Raw genomic sequence first — 21,087 nt, 5'->3', positions numbered from 1 at the left:
CTTCAGTCTTACTTAATTCTCACAACGAATCCATAGGACAGTATTACTGGCCTAATATGCACAGATCAGAAAAATGAGGCCCAGGAAAGTTCTGTCAATTGTCCAAGGCTTGCAGAGTAAACACTCAGAACCAATTCCCAACCCACTGTTCAGCCACTACCCTACCTCACCAGAGGCTCACAATTTACAGTGTATAACTATGTATATTAATGCATTGTTTAGATATGTTATTTATTTTAAATGTAATTCTTATCAGAAGGCTGAAAACTTTGGACTGGAACATGTTTATAAACATTTACAAGCAAGACTGTGGAGGATGGAGACTGTGTCTTCTCTGCCTTGGAAAAAATAATACTCCACTGGTAATCAACAAAGGTCCATCTAGTCAAAGCTATGGTTTTTCCAATAATCATGTATGGATGTGAGAATTGGACTATAAAGAAAGCTGAGCACAGAAGAATTAACACTTTTGAACTGTGGTGTTGGAGAAGACTCTTGAGAGTCCCTTGGACTGCAAGGAGAGCCAACCAGTCAATCCTAAAGGATATCAGTCCTGAATATTCATTAGAAGCATTGGTGCTAAAGCTGAAACTCCAATCCTTTGGCCACCTGATGCAAAGAACTGACTCATTGGAAAAGACCCTGATGCTGGGAAAGATTGAAGGCGGGAGGAGAAGGGGACAACAGAGGATGAGATGGTTGGATGGCATCACCGATGCGACGGATAGGAGTTTGAGTAAGCTCCAGGAGTTGGTGATGGACAGGGAAGCCTGGTGTGCTGCAGTCCATGGGGTCGCAAAGAGTCAGATACAACTGAGCAACTGAACTAAACTGAATCATTGATTAGAACCACCTCGACACATGCAAAATGGTGGCCATGATATCTTTAATCTTCTATCGTATTATCATCCCTAATCCCACTCTTCCTCTTGTCCCTGGCAGCTCTGCCCTGCTCTGCCCTGCCCTCCACCTCCCTCACCCCAGCCACCCACTTAGTCCAGACTAGCAGCATCTCTCAGCCAGACACTATAATGGTCTCCTGGTTGTCTGCAAGCATCCAGCTCCTCCTTGGATCCATCCTTCACACAGTGAAGATTTACAGCCTGAACTTCACTGTGTCCTCCACCAGCTCAAACATCTGCAGCAGCTCCTTAGAAACTTTAGGATAAAGTACCAAGCTCAAAACCACTCAATTGTTTGCCTCCTCCTGTAAGCCCGCGAGCTCCTAGATGGAAGAGACTATTTCTTAGCCACTTTGATCTCCTGGTGCCAAGCAGAATGCCAGGTAGAAAGTACAAGATCAATAAATACTGGATAAAACGTCTTAAACCGCTTTATGTTGATGCTCCATGATGCTGCAGTTTATTCTGTCTCTGGCTGGGAGCCCAGGAGGCCCCAATACACACACCAAACTTCTTGAAGGTCTTGCTTGGTGTCACAGAACCATAGGTATATTTGGACTACAAATGATCCCAGTGAGATCAAGTCTGTAAACATCCCACACCACTGCTGAATCTATAAAAAACTCCCCCTTCACTCTTCCTTTTAGAAGGAACAAAGCCTTGTTTCATAATCACTTATATGAGAGGAACTCATTGACCAGTTCCCTGAAACCCCCAGGCTCTGTGTAAGAGCAGGGCTGCACAGAGCACAGTGGATCGCTGTCCTCTGATCCCATCTCTTTTCAATATCCTCAGGTGACCTGCCAATCTGTCATGGTCATGAAGGTGTTACATGGATATCACTTGATGAAAAGGAATAACATCACTCCTACTGAAGGCATTTAAGCTGTGATCTATGAAGTCGGGGCACACACACTGGAATCAGCCCACTCAGCGGTCTGACTTGGGGTAGAGGTGGGGGGCTGTCATGTGATAGGATAAGGACATTAGATGTTTGATGGCATCACCCCCAAGCTGGCTGTTGCTGCATTGCTTCTGGCCCAGAAAAGTCACGCCAAATTTTATGAAAGGCTTCCCTGATGTTTTAAAAAAAAAACCCACAAGCACATCTGCAGAGACATAAAAGTCTAAGGAAGTAATTACATAAAGGAGGTCTAGAGATTGGCTCAGTCACTCTTACACCCTCACTGAGTCAGTAAATTATTCTGCCTTTCTGAATATACTTCCATGTATGAGAAGTAAAAAGTGAAATGCCATCTTTTCCCGATTACTACAGCACCTCATCAGCCATAGAAGTCAATAACCAAACCCGTGTTTTATCTTTCTTTGCTTCAACCAAGTTACAAATTCTCAAGAAGTGCCATTTTAAAATCTAAGAGCCTTCACACAAATGGCACACAGGTGAGCCCTAGAAATATATGAAATTAAATTATTTTATTGGACTCAGGATCAGGCACAGTCAGATTGTTGATGGCTGACAGGAAGGGAAGGTCATGGAGGAAGAATTAGTGAGATTATTTTCCACCTTTAAGGAGAATTTATGATGACAGCTGAAATGTTTTTATAAGTCTGTGAATGATAGCATGAGAAAGAGACTTTTGCAGAATATGGGAACTGCAGATTTTTCTATGTGAAACTGATGACTTTGAGGTTTCAAACACATGATTTTTAAAAAATCTTTCTCTTAAAACAAGAGAGGTGGGAAGGGCAAGCCAAGAGAAACTAGATATATTTAGGCAGCATTATGAAATAGTCTGAGATAAAATGCATTTTTATTCAACTTTTTTTCTGTATACTATATTCACCTTGCACATTGTTGATTGCCGCTGGTTAAGTCATGAAATTAAGAGTCTGCTGTTTCCCTAAGCTTCCCTAAATATAATTTAGGGAAGGAAATTACTTCCAAATATATGTTGGAAGTAATTTTTCCAACATATATTTCTAAATGGCTTTATCAAAGAAAGTAGACTCCCCTCAGTTATATTTAAATACTTACTTACCAGCAGGGGAAATGCTTTCTTAATTTATTTTTTTAAAGAACTTCACATAATGTTAACAACAAGCTTTTCCTTCTAACTTACAAGACAGGACATCTGTAGACCATTAGAAACACAAAGTCCAATTGTCCATTCACATTTTGAAGGGTATATGGTGAAGGTCACATTATTTTAATAATACTCTGCACTGCCACCAGTTACTTCCTGTTCTGCCAAAATAACGAGGGGAAAGCGAGAGAAAGACTTTTCACTCTTGTATGATCTATACTGCAAAACCGTGCTAACCTCTTCCTTCTCAGCTACTAAACTCTGCCCAGTTTTAAAGAGGTTATGAATTCTGTCACAAAAGTAAAACCACATAGGTAATTATGTCTTAATTAGTTGGGGAATGAGGAGGAGGACAGAGAGGAAAATAGTCTAGATGTTTTTGGATAAGATACTTCAGGTTAGAAACTGAAAAAGCAACATTCCTAGAATAGCTTGGTTCTTTAGAACATGTCTTTCCCCACTTGGTCTAAAAGAAAGTATGTTTTTTGTTTTTGTTTTTTTAGGGGGGAGAGTTCATTTTTAAAAGATATGATTTAAAAAATACATTTAAAAAATAAACATTAATGCCCCATATTGCTTCATAGTGATAATTTATCAAGTTATAAGTTCCAGATCCAGGAGCTTCTTCAGCTAATCAAATGAATCCCTTCTGAATTGCCTCTTAGCCCTAAGCTATGTCTCGCAGAATAATTACTGCAAGCTATAGAGAAACCATATACTTAGCATTATAATATTGAAAATATACAGAAAGGCCCAAAAGCAAGAATCTTAAATGTGTCATAAATATTTAAATCTATTCTTTTTGAAACAGAAATGAATCTAATCATTATGTATTACATAATCACATAAACACTCAAACTCAAGTCTTATGGGCCAGCCAATTTTCTCATTTAGATTAAAAAAACAAAGAACATCAGAACTCCAGCAATGACTTAAAATGCACGTATCTTCCGCTGGTTTAATCAAAATGCTCCGAAGCAACCCAAAGAAAGACTTTATAAGTTAAGATTCTCATTTATCACAACCTTTCTGGGCAATTACCAAAAAAGTCTCTAGAAGGGTTAGAAGCATGTTCAAGATTAATACATTTTAGCTGACTGACTGCTAGTTGCAAACTTACCTTCAGAATGCAAAAATGACAAGGATTTAAAATATTAGCGTAGGTTCAAGATTATTAAAGCAGGAAAGGTTCATTTTCAGAATATAACATTTTTAGAAAGACTAGACCTGTTTTTTCAAGTTGTAACTTTTAATGAAAGCCAATATAATTAAGTGTGTCAAGACGATTTTTGGTTAGAAAAGGTTTCCAGGGAGACCAGGCTACGCTGCAAAACTACTTGTGGGATTCTCATGAGCTATCTCCCCGACTCTTGGGTTTTCAAAATTTTAGTGTTGTTATACTATGGCTTAAGTCATATTTTAAAATCTTGCTCTTTATTTAACAGAAGAAAATGTGAACATCCTAACAGGAAATACAAGCTATTAATATTACTGGCCTCCCATGATGTGGCCACGGCCTTTCGTGGAAATGTCTTTGGTGTGACTCCCACTGTACAACTTGAGGGCAGTATCTTAACCTCTCTGTTCCTATGTAAAAAGAAGAGATGAGATTATAGATCACTCTAGTTTCCTTACAACATCAGGAAAATCCTTCTACCACATTAGAAATAATGAAGAAATCTGTTGAAAGATAGATTACTTAACTGACTTAGGAGTAATGTCAATTTTGATTTTTTAGCAATCAAAAATCTAAAAGCCTGTAGTAAGAACTTTTTAAAACAAATTGGTATGTTCATTTAAATTCAAAATTTTTTCAAGCAACCTCTGGTATGATAAATTATTACCTCTCAACACTTACCGAGAGTCTCTTTCTAGTATAAAACTCTAGTTCACACCCTTCCACGTTCCCACAAACACATACCTCACCCCCCGGCTCTCCATAAGAAATGCAGAGGTAGAAGCTACAGAAGGGACCTTGAACAGGCCTTGGTTCTCCAATTCTCTAACAGAAACCAGAGGGGCTGGGAGGCATCTGCAGAGACTAGGAAAGGACCTAGGATTTGATTAGACGTGAATTCCTGTCTCCATTACATCTACCTCAGAGACCGGCATGCTGCACAGAAAAACAATAAAGAAGAGATTTTCCTTAGAAGCTGCTCAATACATCCTGTGTCTACTCTATCCTTGAATTCCAACTCTCCACACAACCACACATTTCACACACAAAAAAAGAGGGGGAAAAAAAACAATAGTGTGTCTAACTCAGGGCCAGAAAATGCACCATCTAGTCAGTTATTACCTGAGTCAGACCCTGAGAGTTTTGGGGTTGAAAAAGCAGGTTTCTAAAACAGTGGTATTATGTTCTCTTACGTGAAGCTAAGCACAGGAACACAACTTTCACCCAGAGCATGGAGACAGGACTGAGGAAAACCAAACGAGAGACGGACCACCTGTGGACCCCAGTGAGCCAGCACAATCAGAGAACCAGCGAGACCAAAGTGAAAGTGACAGTGAAGTCGCTCAGTCGTGTCCAACTCTTAGCGACCCCATGGACTGTAGCCTACCAGGCTCCTCTGTCCATGGGATTTTCCAGGCAAGAGTACTGGAGTGGGGTGCCACTGCCTTCTCCAGGAGATCTTCCGGACCCAGGGATCAAACCCGGGTCTCCCGCATCGTAGGCAGACGCTTTACCGTCTGAGCCTCCAGGGAAGATAGTGACCTTTGACAAATACCCCATAAAAGGTTCTCAAATTATTGTGTTCTTAGTGTGCCTGTCTTCTTCAGAGCCATCTGTTAATTATAAAATGGCTTCATACAATATTTCCCACCAAATATTTAACACACCTTATCCTTCAGGTATGATCTGACAAGTAAACACACACACACACACACACACACACAACAAAAGACAAGTTTGAAGGATCTTTAAGAATAAAGTGATGTTTAGCCAACTCAAGAGAGGTCTATTGACCCTTGTGCCTGGCTTGTGGCTCCTCAAGGAGGAAACTCTCACAGACACTGTCCATTTGTACCACACCCTGTTTTGTAACATTTTCCCTGCTGTTCATGGCCTGCCACAACTTTAATGGGAAAACCACTGCAAGCTGAAACAGGGAAGCTCCACAGAAAGAAACCACGGCTTCTCTCCACGAGAGGTTTGCAATCCAGATGAGGGCCCGGTGAGCTCAGCCGCCGTTGTGCCGTGCAAAGGTTTCAGTTTTCACTCCTGCTTCACCACATCGTAGCCCCATGACTTTGGGTAAGTAATTCTGAAACCCAAACTTGTCTGTGAAAGGGAGACAGGATATCCACCTTGCTGGGCGATTGTCAAGATCGAATGAGAGAACACATGTCAAATATACCCAGCGAAGTGTGTGGCATACAATGTAAGTGCTCAGTAAATGCCAGTGCGGTGTATCTGTCCCTGATAGAAAGAACACGCAAATATAAAGACTTAACAAAGGAACAGAGACAGCTACAGCTCTAAGGAGACAAGCAATACAGAAGTAATGCAGTGCCCAAGGAGGTCAAAAAGTCCTACATCATTCCCATCAGTTTGTGCTTTGAGGCACAAACTCAATAGAGCTTAGGCTCAGGCTCCCTAAGTTTTCCAGCACCTGAAACGATGCGTTAATCCACCCTGGCCTCTCCTGTGGATTTAAGAAAAAAAAAATCTCAGAAGTACTTCTTAATTGAAAGTCTTCAGGGAAGGAGGAAAAATTGCTTATCCATATCTTTGCACAATCACTAAATGCCAATGCTTTGTGTTTTAAGATTCTTAGGTAACTGATATATTCAGGAAGGTAAGATACTGTATTCCAACTCCAACTCCTCTCAAAAATCAGAGAGGGCACCTCCTTTCTTACAGATGGCCACAGTGCTATCATTTTTGTCTTTTAAGCCAACGATGACTCTTGAAGAGAAGAGTTTACAACTCAGTTTAGGATACTCTTCGAGTCTAACATGAACATTTCAAAATATTTCTTCCAAAATAGTTAAACAATGCTCAGAGCCTAAAAATAAACTGTGAGATTTTTATCAGCACTTAGGTGGCTTCATGTAGCCTGAATGCTTGGGGAGCTCCCAAAATTTTCTTCTTCTTTTTTTTTTTTTTGCAAGTTGGTTACTATGTAAGGGAGCCTCCCATGCAATTCCAGAATCATTTCAGGCTCCCCAGGGAATTTTTTTTCCCAACTGATAGCTAAAAATCCTCTGATGTGGTTACCTGTAGTATCAGTACTATTTTAAGCAAAGAGATAGGAAAGATAAATAAGAACTGATGGCAACCAGTCATTTTTAGTCTGTGACCTTAAGCAAGGCCAGTCACCCTTTGTGATTAAATAATGGCAACTTATTAAATATTCATCAACTTTGCAAATAAATGCTTTTTGCAAAGATCATGCTTGCTCATAGAGCAGAAAGAACACGGAATACAGGGTTGCCCATGAAGGGTGACCATGAGCCGCATGTGGCTACTGGCCAAGAGAAGTGTGGCCAGTCCAACCTATGATGTGCTGCGGGTGGGAAATACACAGTTGACCTTAAAAGCTTAGGATGAAAGAAAGGCTGTAAAATATCTCATCCATTTTATATTGTAGAGATGCTGAAACAATATTTTGGCTATCTAAGGTTAACTAAAATATGCTGTAAAGATGACTTTCACTTGCTTCTGTTCTTTTAATGTGGCTACTAGTACACTTAAAATGACATTTGCAGAAGAACAAATATTGTGTGATATCACTTATATGTGGAAACCAAAAAAAAAAAAAGGTATAAGTGAATTTATTTACAAAACAGAAATAGAGTCACACATGTAAAAAACAGTCTTATGATTACCAAGGGGGAAAGGGGAGGATGGATAAACTGGAAGACTGGGACTGGGATAGGTACACACTACTAAATATAAAATAGATAACTAATAAGGACCTTCTGTACAGCACAGGGAACTCTACTCAGTACTCTGTAATGACCTATAATAGGAAAAGAACCTTAAAAAAGAGTGGATATATGTATAGCTGATTCACTTTGCCATACAGCAAAAAGTAGTAAATCAACTATATCCCAATTTTTTTTTTTTTTAAGGCAAAAACAAAAACAAAAATGACATTTGCTGCCTGCATGGTCTTTTCACAGAACCGTGCTAGCTGAGTGCATTTCTGTTTGGGTTGTAAGTCAGTTACGCCAGGGTGACGTTCCAGGCGTCGCTCACCATCTCTCTGCCTTGGATTTCTTCTTCTGCAATTTGTTGAAAGTCTGGACTAGACGTCTTTTAAAAAACCCCTATGGCTCTAACATTACAGGGCTCAGGCGTTCAACAGTTTATTGCTAGTGGAGAAAACAGACAAGGAGGGGGTTGATGACGGTGCTGGATCCAGGAAGCAGAGCAGCCTTCTCTGGAGCTGGGGTCTGGTCAGGGAGCAAAGAAAAGCCCCAGAGCACCCCTTACAGCCAGCCAGCAGCTCATGTGCCCCGAGGCTGCAGACGGTGCTCTTCCACCTCTGCCGCATGCCAGCCCAGCAGCTGACAAGAGTGTCCAAGGAAAGCCCTGCTCCGTGTGGGGCTGGCTCCAGGGCTCAACACGTGTGCCCCCTCTTAGCGGATGAGCAGGCTGGTAGCCGCACAGCTGAGGGCGGGCACGCTGTCGGCTTAAGCCCGGGTGCAGCGGGACTGAAACACACGCTGGCTGCCAAACACTGACCTCACCGACGTGCCATCCATCCTCTCCATGGGAGCCTGAGCAGTGGAAAAAACCCAACTCCTTATTCACACTGGATCGGCAAGACCTAATCCAAATTCTAGTAAACTGAGATTTGAGTGTTCATCACACTCCTAAAAGAAGCATTTTTTTTTTAAAGGCATATAACTCTCAGTTTCATCCAAAGTGTTTTTGGTATACTTTTTGTTTTCTGGAATCAGTTAATATGGAAACTTCTGAATTAACTCAGACTGAAAGACAGAGTCGCCCCTTACTGGCACGGCACATGAGGGTCTTCCCAATCTATCCCAAGCCACCTTCTTGGCCCACTCTCCCCGACCTAAATAGTAGCCCTTAGCAATCATGTTTTGGGGATGTCAATCTTGTGTCAGGGGCTTCCCTCGTGGCTCAGTGGTAAAGAATCCTGCTAACATAGGAGACGTGGGTTTGATCCCTGGGTCCAAAGATCCCCTGGAGAAGAAAATGGCAATCCACTCCAGTATTTTCACCTGGAAAGCTGCATTAACAGAGGAGCCGGAGGGCTATAGTCCATAGGGTCAGAGATAGTCGGACGCAACTTGGTGACTAAACAACGTCTTGTGTCAAGCACTGGGATACAACAAGTAACACGCTGATCCAGTGCTGAAGCAGCTTTCTGGGTTTAGTGGGTACTGACCTAGAGAACGCCAAGTGAGAAGACAAATGTGGTTCCACGAAAATTCAGTGCTATGTAGAGTGCTGGCCTTAGGAGCACCCTACTCTGGCTTGGAGAATCTGGGAAGGATTTTTGGAGGAAGTGAAATCTGGCTAAAAATTGACCAAGCAAAGAAGAGAAGGAAGAAACAGTCCTTGCAGAAAGAGTGATGTGCTCAAAAGTGCTCACAAGTCTGTCCCTTACATGGACTTATGTAAGGAGACTCTCAAAGGTCTCTTCTGTACAAACCATTCTCAACCCAGGACTGAATCAATCAGTCCCCAGGCCAAGCACTTACTTCTTGTAATAGAGACTTTGTAGGAGGAGTGTATCCGCCCAAATTAATATCTGTCTTCTTTCGGAATCATCCCTCTAGGTGGCACTCAAGCAGCCACGTCAGAGCAGTGTGGCCGAAGGCCCTGGGCATCGCTGACCCCGAATCAGGAGAAGACACAGGATCCAGATCTCGTCTCTCCAACTCAGAAACCAGGGCTGAAACATGCTAGCAGGTCCTGCTAAATGCTTTAGCTGAAGAACATTTAACCTTGGGATCTGTGGGCGAGGCAACCTCTCCACCGTACAGAAAAGTATGGAAAGCTGAGTAAGAAAACCAACGGCCGCCATGCTTCTCAATACCTTTCCAGTGTCTTCTGCCGGTCACTCATAATCCCTGACCAGATGCCGTGGTACCAGTGATGTGATGACCCCTGTATCCTTACGACTCATCCCAGCTCTTGGTGTGAGCTAGTGGGCATGAGCTTCAGATTCTGCTGTCACAGAAAAAGGCACTCTTTGTAGAGCTCTGTTGTCTTTACGCCACAATTATTTACTTCTTTCCTAAAGTCAAAGTGGATACGTACGTGACGTGGGTACTGTTCCTTTCTGAGCCAATTCCAGACGCACACCTGACCATGTAGTCCCAGCACACTCTATCTGGGCCCCATAAGCCATCACCCCAATATTCCAGGTAGTCACAAAGAAATGAACTGGAACTGGCACGCAAGAGAAGAGTTATTGGCCATCAATGTCCTAGACCGGGAGTCTGTTTCAAGGAAGGTACTGTGTCCTTTTCGTGGTTGTAATCAGAACATCCTGTTTTTTGCTTAACACAGGGACAGCTGCAAAGAGTCGGCCATGACCGAGCGACTGGACAACAACAGGGACAGTACTGAAGGATGCTTGTTGGAGGATAAATTGTGATGATTATGGTTGAGCCCAGTTGCTTGTTCTTGCCTCTTCGTTCACCCAAGATACCTTAGCTCAATGGAAGTCGAGAAAGAACTCACTTTTTTCCCCTTTTAGAAACAAGGTCAGTAACTCAATTAGTGGTGAAAGAGCTGACCTCTTGGCTTCAGGTACGTACTTCCAACCCATCTCTGCCTATTTATAATTTGCTCTTCTTTCTTATCCCTGGGGTTATGGTCACATTCTAAAGTTACATCAATTTGGGGCAATGGTTACTAAAATCCTTATAGAATCAGAGCATGCTGTTCTTTCTGACTTAATTATACACCTTCACAAAGTGTGGCCTACTAATTAATTTGCAGATTATTTTGCCAGTGTATCCATATTTCATTACAAACTTACTTATCCAATCTGAAAAAAAAAAGTGATCTAACTACCATAGGATAATTTGTGAACCTGAGGAACTATAAATCCTGCAAACTTCAGGAAGTGTAAACTACAGGAAACCTGTAAATTTCCAGAACTCCTTGTCACAGCAAAGCCATGATTATTCCCTTCCCCACTTAATGTCTTTATCATATACAGACCTCCAACAACATGATCTTCTCTCCTTGACCCCCTGTAGGAAAAAGTCTTTCTGATTACCTTGATGGGCTATGATTAGCAAACAAACAAGAAGGGCATCTGAAAAATCAGTAACATACCAACTCCATTAACTGTTTGAGCTGACCTATCTCTTCAGGCAGTGATCCAAGTTTGTTGTTACTTGCGATTAAGACTTTGAGAGGGAGACCACACAGGCAGGCCGGCAGGGCGGACAGCTGATTCCGACTGCAAAGAAACATAAGAACTTTGGTAAACATGCAGGCTACTTCATACTGTTTGTGAACATATTTGTTTTTAATGTCTTTCCACTCGTACTGTCTTTTTTAAGATTTTTTTTCCCCTTGATATGGACTATTCAGCTTTTACTGAATTTGTTATACTATTGCTTGCTTCTGTTTTATGTTTTTTTTGCTTTTGTTTTTTGTTTTTTTGGGGGGAGCCTGTGGGATGTAAGCTCCCCAACTAGAGATTAAACCCACACTCCCTGCGCTCGAAGGTGAAGTTTTAACCAGTGGACCACCATGGATGCTCCTGTGAACATGTTTTTAACGAGCAAGGAGAAAGGTGTGATCTAAGAAAACATTTTGCAAATACAAAAAATCCAATAAACTTTCTATATGTGTAAAAATTCAAATCCCCAGTGCATAAGGATATAAAAGATACTAAAAGACAAGAGGCAGGAACTTCCTTGGCGGTCCAGGGGTTAAGACTCTGCACCCCCAATACAGGGGGCACAGGTTCAATCCCTGGTTGGCGAACTAAGAGCTCACATTCTGCATACTGCAGTCAAAACAAAAATAAAACAAAAAAATTTAAAATAAATAAGTGAAAAAGAGAAGGGCAGGCAGTTCTGATGCAAGCAGCTTTTCTCAGCACAAGGGACCCCATCAAGCCCCCTGCAGACTTGGCCAGCCCGAAAGCAGATGGACAGCACAGGCTGTACCACCAACAGCAATGGGAAGCTGGTGCCAACTGTTCCCTTCCCAACAGCGTGAGCAGGAGACTCAGCGACCACCAAAGCCCCCAGCTTTTCAGTGCAGTGAAGCACCATCGCATCCATCTTCGTCGTGATGGGGAAGATCATTTTGCTGCAACTCACAAAACCACCGGGCCCATTTCCAACATTTTGATTCCGCTTCCTTTTGTTAAAGCAAGAGCTCTGTGGTTAAATTCTGCTTGGCTATCTGTGAGAGAGCTAATTAAAAAAAAGAAAAAGGAAAGTTGGCCTTTTGGTAAAAGTGAAGCTGGAGCCAAAAGGAGTTCAGTTTCACGGAGGAGCCGGAAAAATGTGAGTACAGGTCTCACCCCTGCTCTGCATGAAAAGGTCTCTACTTAATGCTCTGCATTAAAAAGTCTTTACACTTCCTACCATCAATGCTAGGAGAGAGAAGGAAAATACTGAATAAATGAAACCTATGAATCACCCATAAGTGTATGTCAGCCATCTATTTATCCCCTCCTTCATAAGCAGCTCTTTTCCTGCTATCGAGTTAGGAGACAGATGGTTTTTCGTTTCCCCTTATATCTTGGCTACTCTGCTGAGGAAGCCAACCACCGGACAGTTAAGTATCTACAAATTTGTAGGTCGTGTTATTGCAATCATTTGGGACTTCTGTGTTTATTCACACACACGTGTATGAAGCTTCAGAGGTTGTGGGACCGTGTGTGTATTTATGGACATGCATATATATCTTTGTGTGTGTAAGAGAGGAACAGACAGGCTGGAAACACACCAAAATGTTAATCAGTGATCATTTTATGGGGAGTAGGTACAATGTATTTGGAGAAGGAAATGGCAACCCACCCCAGTGTTCTTGCCTGGAGAATCCCAGGGACGGGGGAGCCTGGTGGGCGGCCCTCTCTGGGGTCGCACAGAGTCAGACACGACTGAAGCAACTTAGCAGCAGCAGCAGCAGCAGCAGCAGGTACAATGCATGGGTTGTATTTTCTTTATTATACTTTGATGTCTTTTTCAAAAATTCCTACAAATTGCTTCTATTATTAAGGAAGAAATCATTATAAAAGGAAACTTCACTAGGATACTGGTTACATGGGTGTTTCTACTTGTGAAAATTCATTAAGATGTCATTTTGATGTATGGCAAAACCAATACAATATTGTAAAGTTAAAAAATAAAATAAAATAAAATAAATTAAAAAGAAAAAAAAAAGATGTACACTTAGATTTGTGCACTTTTCCGTATGTTATATTTCAACTGAATCTTTTACTTCCTCACTCTACCATATGAGGGGGTGGGTAGCTGGTTAGTCAAAGGGTGTCTCTAACTTATGGGCTCAGAAAAAGCAGGGGTTGTCTGGGTGCCCTCCAGCGACCACCCTGACCAGGTGCCCAGTGCCAGGTAACCAGGGTTTAGCAAGAAAACGTACAGCCATATCTTCTCTCCACTGCACAGGCCTACAAAGAAAGCTGTTTCCAGAGAGGGGGACGGCTTTCTCTAGGAGGGTCCAGCAGAGAGGGGAGGAGAGTGAGAGCCTGGGGCTGTATCCTGGCACCAGAAGGACCGGAGAGCTCTTAGCTCCGCCGGCAAGGATAACAGGCTGGACTGGGGTGGTGGGCTCGCACTGACACTCTCTCCTGCTGTCTGGGGGCAGCTGACAAAGGGACCAGGGCTGCCAGCCTGTGATTCTTGCCCTCAGAGCCCTCCTGCTGCCGTCGCACAGCTGTAGGAACCCAGCGGGGTTCCTCTGGCTGGAGGAGGGGGCCTTCCACGCGCCCTGCTGGGAGAGCTTTCTTCAAGCTTTCTTCACACTCCTGGAAAGAACTCAGTTTATTACAAGGCATGCATCCACACTCAGCTGCTTAGTCGTGTCCGGCTCTTTGCTATCCTATGGATTATAGCCCGCCAGGCTCCTGTCCATGGCATTTTCCTGGGCAAGAATCCTGGAGTGGGTTGCCATTTCCTTCTCCAGGGCATCTTCCTGACTCAAGGATCGAACGTACATCTCCTGTGTCTTCTGCATTGCAGGCAGAATCTTGTACCACTGAGCCATCCGGGAAGCCCCTTCTTAAAAGGCAGCAAGTAAATATTTTGGAATGCAATTTGTGGTTTAAAATATTTATTAATATATAATTTCACATAGTGAGGATTGGTAAATTAAAACATAGTAAGCTAATCCTTGCATTTTGGACTCCCCTTTGAAGACAGGATAAGGAGAACAAAGGTAAGTATTTTTAGAAGTTTTTATGCTCCTATTTTCCACAGAATCAGCAATTACAGTTGGAGATCTTTCCTGTGTTTGTCTGCCTGGAAACTCAGATTTACAGTATTCCCAGTCTCACTACCTCAATGCAGGCATCTAATCAGATTATCAGGCATTGCACTGGGAGAGCATCTATATACCATTTAAGCGATGCGATGAAGGCTCTGCTCCTTCAGACACGGGAGCATTTGAAGTTACATGGGACTATTCCCACTGGCGTTCTTCCAGGGTGGGTAACTAATTGAAAATAAAATTTAGGCTTGGGAGAGCATTTGTGGTTTCTTTGATGGGGATGAATGCTTTTTCTGCTAAAAGCAGCTGATGGAAGAACCTATGTATTTATTTATGCCCTACACATTCCTCTATTTATACTGTCGTTAATCACCTGTAAGCAAATCAAGATGCCAGGACGAGTCATACTACGGCATGCCACAGGCCCGGGGCACATTTCCTCTATTTCATCCATCCATTCCCTCAGACTGTACTCTGTATATTTTATCACAGGATGTCCCTGTATTACTGGTAATTTCCCCAATAGAAAAAGGAAATACACAGGCACACAAAAACCCATTAGCTCTCCAGCAAATATTTATAAAGAAGAGGAGAAACTGCACTCCCTTTAATCCCCTCCCTACTAGAGACCACATCAGCAGCCAGAGCTTTCTAAAAACCACTCATCTGGCAGCAATTTTTCTCAAGCAAATAAGTGCCTCAGGCCACAACCCACCCTCCCGGCCCCCACTTGTCTGCGGCAGCCCTCTGCACTCCGAACAGGCCCTCGGAGGAAAGGGGGTTTAAAAATAAGGCCCTAACAGCATCCGATAAGGTAATGGCCAACATTTATTTTCAAATCCAGCCTGGAGTCACATCTGAAAGCAATATTAAAAAAAAAAAAGATTTTTTAAACTCACTCATTACAAAAGAGTAAATTAGTGGAGGAAAAGAGAGCCACTTATTCAGAAGTAGAAATTACAGACTCGGCCATGGTGGCCTAGGCCTTGCTGCCATCGCAAAGCAAGGGCTGCCCAGCACCTCCCGTCTCTCTCCCTGTCCGGGCTGGGTGGACCTGGCGTCCGAAATGGAGATGAGGAAGGTGGATGATGGTGTGAGGAGGGGCGGGGGGGGCGGGGGGCGCGGGGCAGGAAGGCGGTGGGCCCTGCGAGTCGGTGACTACTGCTAAGGCTTTGTCGTCATCTTTCTCAGCCAAATGACTTCTTCCCAGACTTAATGATCTGTTTCCCAGTTTCAGGATGAAAAAAGGCAGCTCACCATAATCTGAATGATTTTGATAGCCTAAGTCTGCAAGCTAAATTTCCCTTCAAGTATCACTCCCTTCATTTAATTCCTAAATTAAAGAATTCACAAACCAAGTCACTTCTGTATGGTTTCTTTTAGAGTCTTATTTTAATACATTTTGACTATGGCCTTCCTTATTAATATCAATACGTTCAGACCTAATTTTGGTATTTGACAATATTTATTATTGGTTTACCAGTTATTTTCCTTAGTGTGTGTGATGTTTTAAACATGGCTATATACATGTGATTTTATTATCAGGTAACATATACATTTTTTATTCTACTGGAGTATCTCTTTTTTGTAAGTGAATGGGTTCACTTCAAAATGAAACATGGAATTTTCACTTAACAGAAAATAATTTATAGAAAGATTTCTATAACAGATTCACCTATGCAATTGGTAAAGAGGTCACTAACTGTGGAGAAAACCTGGGTTCAAATCTCATCTCTACTATAATCGTCTCTGTAACTTTAACCTCTCTGGCTTTGTCATCCATAAAACATAGATAATAATACTTACCTAATATGATGTATTAGTTTATGGATATAAAAGTGCTTGGCCCAACACCTAATCTGTACATAAAGGTTAAACCATACGCAACAGCACTAATGTGGCAAAGCAATGGGAGGGATCAAAAAGAACTTAATTAGGTTTTAGCCATGTATTTTATTTCCTGATTGCTAAAATTTCAGCCACTGGTAAAATATGGCTTCTTGTTTATTTTTTAGAAACGTAAGCCAATTAAAGATGACCATTCAAAGGCATGCTGTGGAGAACCAGGCCGGGCTATAAAATTTCATGCCAAAACAAACCAAGTTACTTGTTCTGGTCTGGAGAACCAGGACTAAAACATGTCATCACACAACTGACCTTTTCCCTCCCATCTTCTCTAAGATCCTGCCATTTTTCTGGAAAAACATGAATACTCAGGGATCATCATCTCTATTGACTACTTGGCTTCCAGGGCTTCCCAGGTGGAACTGGTGGTAAAGAATCTACCTGCTAATGCCAGGAGATGCAAGAGCCACGGTTTCGATTCCTGGGTCAGGAAGATCCCCTGGAAAAGGAAATGGCAACCCACTCCAGTATTCTTGCCTGAAAAATTCTATGGACAGAGGAGCTTGGTGGGCTGCAATCCATGGGGTCGCAAAGAGTCGGACACCACTGAGCCTGAACACACACACATTCCAAAAAGGAACAGAAATAATGATGTGAAATCACTAACCATCACAAACCTAGGAAGAAAATGTCACAGATTGCAGTGAAAGGACACAAAGAAAGCAGGGTCGGTTTTATGGTGATAACGCCCCAGGCTCACCAGACATGAGTCTCCGTGAAGGAAAGGAATAAACAAGGATGCAGGAGTTACTGTATAACTGCTTCTCTGAATGCACTGTCTGTGCCTGAACTGCAGTGAAGAACAGCTACTTCACTTGAGCCAAGTAAGCTTCCTCTTGCACAGAATACCTCTCTTAATTTTATGTTCTTTCTGCATACCCTGTTCCCCTTTCATCAAAGGCAGAGTAAATTTTTTTTCTGTTGTGCATATGACACTTGACTGTTAATTGTCTTCATGTCAACACAACAGTGAACAATACCCATAGAGAACGATTTCCTTTTTCCTGCTTGGTTCATTCTGAAAACCCACCACAGCAAAATTTCTCACCCTCACTTCCCCAAGTGACTTAATACTTCCCCTCTTTGCCAGCCCGCCCCCTTCATTCCCAGCATCCTCATATGCCTGAGAAAATGACCAACAACAACAAGATCCTGGCTTTAAGTTGCCTGGAGATATCTTGGTCTACTTTAATTTTAAAAATATAAATTCTACAAATATAATTTAATTTTAGGAATATTTTATATGGTATTTTTAGATAGAAATTTGAAACTTTGTATGTGCATAAAATCTGGGAGTCTATATTTACATCTAACTTTGAAAGGAGTTCTGCTACCTACCACTTGAGGATGACAATCATTTGAAAACTTAAAATGCTGCAAAACTAGAAACTCAGAGTCACGGTTTCAAGTGAATCTTAAACCAGTTCTTGAACACTACACCAATCCATTTCACACCCTCCACATAAGGGCCATGCTTTGAGAAGGAAAAAGTGAACTTTAGTTAAAAGAAAAGGAAGAAACAAAAAACGAGCAACTAACGCAGTTCAAAATTCAGGCAAGTTGCTGCACCAGCCATTTCGCTGTGCATTTTTGCTGTGCATACCTGCACCATATTTGGCTTCTGCAACTGAACTGGTTTCCCACAATAACAGCCACCAGTCTCCTTTTGAGTATAAATAAACCCTTGCTTAAAATATTCTGGTTTCTGACACCCCTAATGGTTAGCAGCCACTACCGATGTCTGTAATTAGATTTCAGAGTACAGTTATTGATAAGTTGTCCCTTTCTCAGTTATATTTCCTCTCCTTTTTTCTAAGAGTTCTTCAATTCTAAAACAACAAGGCTCTAAAAACTATTCCTTAAAGTTTCCTCTATAATATTGATCGTGTCCTTCCTTCATTCTAAAATGGAGCTAAATGTTCAAAACCAAGGAAGCTTTGAATTTCAACGAGAACTCTACAACCTGACACTAGCAAGAACATTAATTGGCTGAACACCACCAGAGGCAACAACGCGGATTTGAGGTTTTAAGTATTAAGACTATAGAGGCCATAGCCTCCTGTAAAACACTGTTGCTGGCAAACGGGAAAATGACCCCTAAGTGGCTGGGAAAGATGTATCGGCACTGAAGAAAATTCTCCCACTTTCGAGAACCATCTTCCATGCAGAATGGACACCACCTTTCTGCTCCCAAGAAGGTGCGCCTCATTTACCTGCCTTCTCCTCTCTGCCACTCCACACCAAAACCAGGGAAATACATATATTTTTTACTTCAGCATTTTTCCCTATTAAAAAAGAAAAGGCTATTGACACTGATTTAAATGAGAACTCCCAGATCAACTTTTACCCAGAGTTAACAAAACATATTCATAACGAAATTTAAAGTGCTTGAACATCTTTATCATTTGAAGATGTGTGCCTCTCTATTTCCAGGAATTTTTGAATGTTTGATACAGGTAGACATGTAGGAATGTAAGTCTCTGTACACCCTTTTCTTCCCATGTGTCCTTCCAAGGAAGTGAGCCTTCAGAAAGCTTCCCTCATGACAGCCAATAATAATACAGTTTCACTTAACTGTTCTGCTGCTACTGCTAAGTCACTTCAGTCGTTTCCGACTCTGTGTGACCCCCATAGACAGCAGCCCACCAGGCTCCCCCTTCCCTTGGATTCTCCAGGCAAGAACACTGGAGTGGGTTGCCCTCTCCACTACTACTCAACAAATCAGTAACATAGCCTCATTACTAAAAATACTATAAAATCCACTTACTTTACTCAAATACTAGACCTTTACTACTATTTTTCTTAACCCACAATGGAACTCATTAGACAAAACATGCTACAAACTTCATTCAACAATTCAATGGACTTTTCTTACGCGGTTCTTACGGATAAGGCATTGTGCTGGGCAGGACAACTATCATCTTATCTATATTCACAGTAATCCTATAGTAAAAGTATCAAATCCCCTTACTTTTCAGACGGGGGGCTTCCCCTGTGGCTCAGTGGTAAAGAATCTGCCTGCTAACCCAGGAGACAAAGGAGACACGGGTCTGATCCCTGTGTCAGGAAAATCCCCTGAAAGAGAAAATAGCAACCCACTCCAGTATTCTTCCCTACTGCTGCACTGCTAAGTCACTTCAGTCGTATCCGACTCTGTGCGACCCCATAGACGGCAGCCCACCAGGCTCCACCGTCCCTGGGATTCTCCAGGCAAGAACACTGGAGTGGGTTGCCATTTCCTTCTCCAATGCACAAACGTGAAAAGTGAAAGTGAAGTCACTCAGTCGTGTCTGACTCTTAGCGACCCCATGGACTGCAGCCTACCAGGCTCCTCCATCCATGGGATTTTCCAGGCAAGAGTACTGGAGTCGGGTATTCTTCCCTGGAGAATCCCAAAGACGGAGCCTGGCAGACTACAGTGTATAGGGTCGCAAAGAGTCACACACGACTGAGCAACTGAGCACATGGGCACACACTTTTCAGATACAAAGAGAATTTAAATCACTTGCTTCAAGGTGTCTAACTAATGAGTCACTCTGTGCTAAGAAATGAAATCAGGCGGGCTGGGCTTCAGGTCAAAGTCTGTGGTTTTCCCTCAACACAATATAGTCTCTGCTCATTTTACTTTGGAATAAAAAATAAAGGCAAACCACAGCAAAAGAGGCACAGATGTAAAGAACAGACTTTTGGACTCTGTGGGAGAAGGCGAGGGTGGGATGATTTGAGAGAATAGCATTGAAACATGCATATTATCATATGTGAAACAGATCACCAGTCCAGGTTCAATGCATGGGACAGGGCACTCAGGGCTGGTGCACTGGGATGACCCAGAGGGATGGGATGGGGAGGGAGGTGGGAGGGGGGTTCAGGATGGGGGACACATGTACATCCATGGCTGATTCATGTCAATGTATGGCAAAAACCACTACAACACTGTAAAGAAATTAGCCTCCAGTTAAAATAAATTAATTAAAAAATAATAAAGGCAAACCAAGAAAGCAGTAGGAAAAGGCCTCTGAATTTTAAGCAAGATGGAGTGAGGTGCTAGGCTGGCGATTCAATAACTGGTTTTATATAAAAAGCAATGGAGCAAAGGGTCAAAGATTGTCTCTGAGATTCCAAGCTGGTGGGTGGGGGACTGGAGAAAAGCTGTAGGAGCATGGCCAGGAACCAGGTTCCAAATACACTGATTTGGGAAAGAAAAGAATAGGCTCAGTTTAACACATGTTGAATTTTGAGAGATGTCAAAAGACATCTAAGAAAAACTGGATTTTAGTCAACTGGGAAAATGAGGACTAGTGTTAAAATAAGTCAAAGTGACACAGAATGTACTGGACACACACACATAAGGCATGAGGTCTGAGAGACAAGATTCAGGGACCAAAGATGGAGTTTTGGGGAATCCTAGCATTTAGGTGCAGGAAGAGAAAGAACATCCAGACACAGGAATAGAGAAGAGATAGAAAGGAGGAGAAGAGTGGGCAGGAAAGCATGTGACCAAACCAAGGAAAGAAGATGCTATGGTGTCGAATGTTGAAAGGAATCCGGTTAGTTTCACAACTACTGAGTGCTGTGCTGCCTGAGTGCACTGATAAAATGTGAAATGTAAAGGAATCTTGAAGCGCAGCTCCTACCAAGACAGGCCACATCCCCCTGAGCTGTGATCCCCTACCTCCGACTTGAACGTGGACCAGGGATTTTAAGTGTTGGAGCAACCAATATTTCTTACTGCGTATAAAAATTCAGTGACTCTTAAAAATTTTACTGGACTATAGCGGCTTTACAGTGTTGTGTTAGTTTCTGCTGTACAGCAAAGTGAGTC

At 42.3% G+C, this 21,087-nt stretch overlaps 1 protein-coding gene across 3 annotated transcripts in view; it reads right to left on the bottom strand.

Moving 5' to 3' along the window:
- Nucleotides 1-21,087, bottom strand: part of LRCH1 (leucine rich repeats and calponin homology domain containing 1) — a 215,563-nt gene that overhangs the window by 71,621 nt on the left and 122,855 nt on the right. For all 3 annotated transcript variants that reach the window (XM_025000033.2, XM_025000035.2, XM_025000032.2), the window contains exon 3: nucleotides 11,226-11,352. In XM_025000033.2, coding sequence (XP_024855801.1) covers nucleotides 11,226-11,352 — 127 coding nt within the window. The remainder of the gene's footprint in view (nucleotides 1-11,225; nucleotides 11,353-21,087) is intronic.

This window comes from Bos taurus, chromosome 12 (assembly GCF_002263795.3).
Source record: "Bos taurus isolate L1 Dominette 01449 registration number 42190680 breed Hereford chromosome 12, ARS-UCD2.0, whole genome shotgun sequence".
Taxonomy (NCBI): Eukaryota; Metazoa; Chordata; class Mammalia; order Artiodactyla; family Bovidae; genus Bos; species Bos taurus.
The sequence above is the reverse complement of the archived record's forward strand: the minus strand, read 5'-3'. Positions and strand labels throughout refer to the sequence as shown.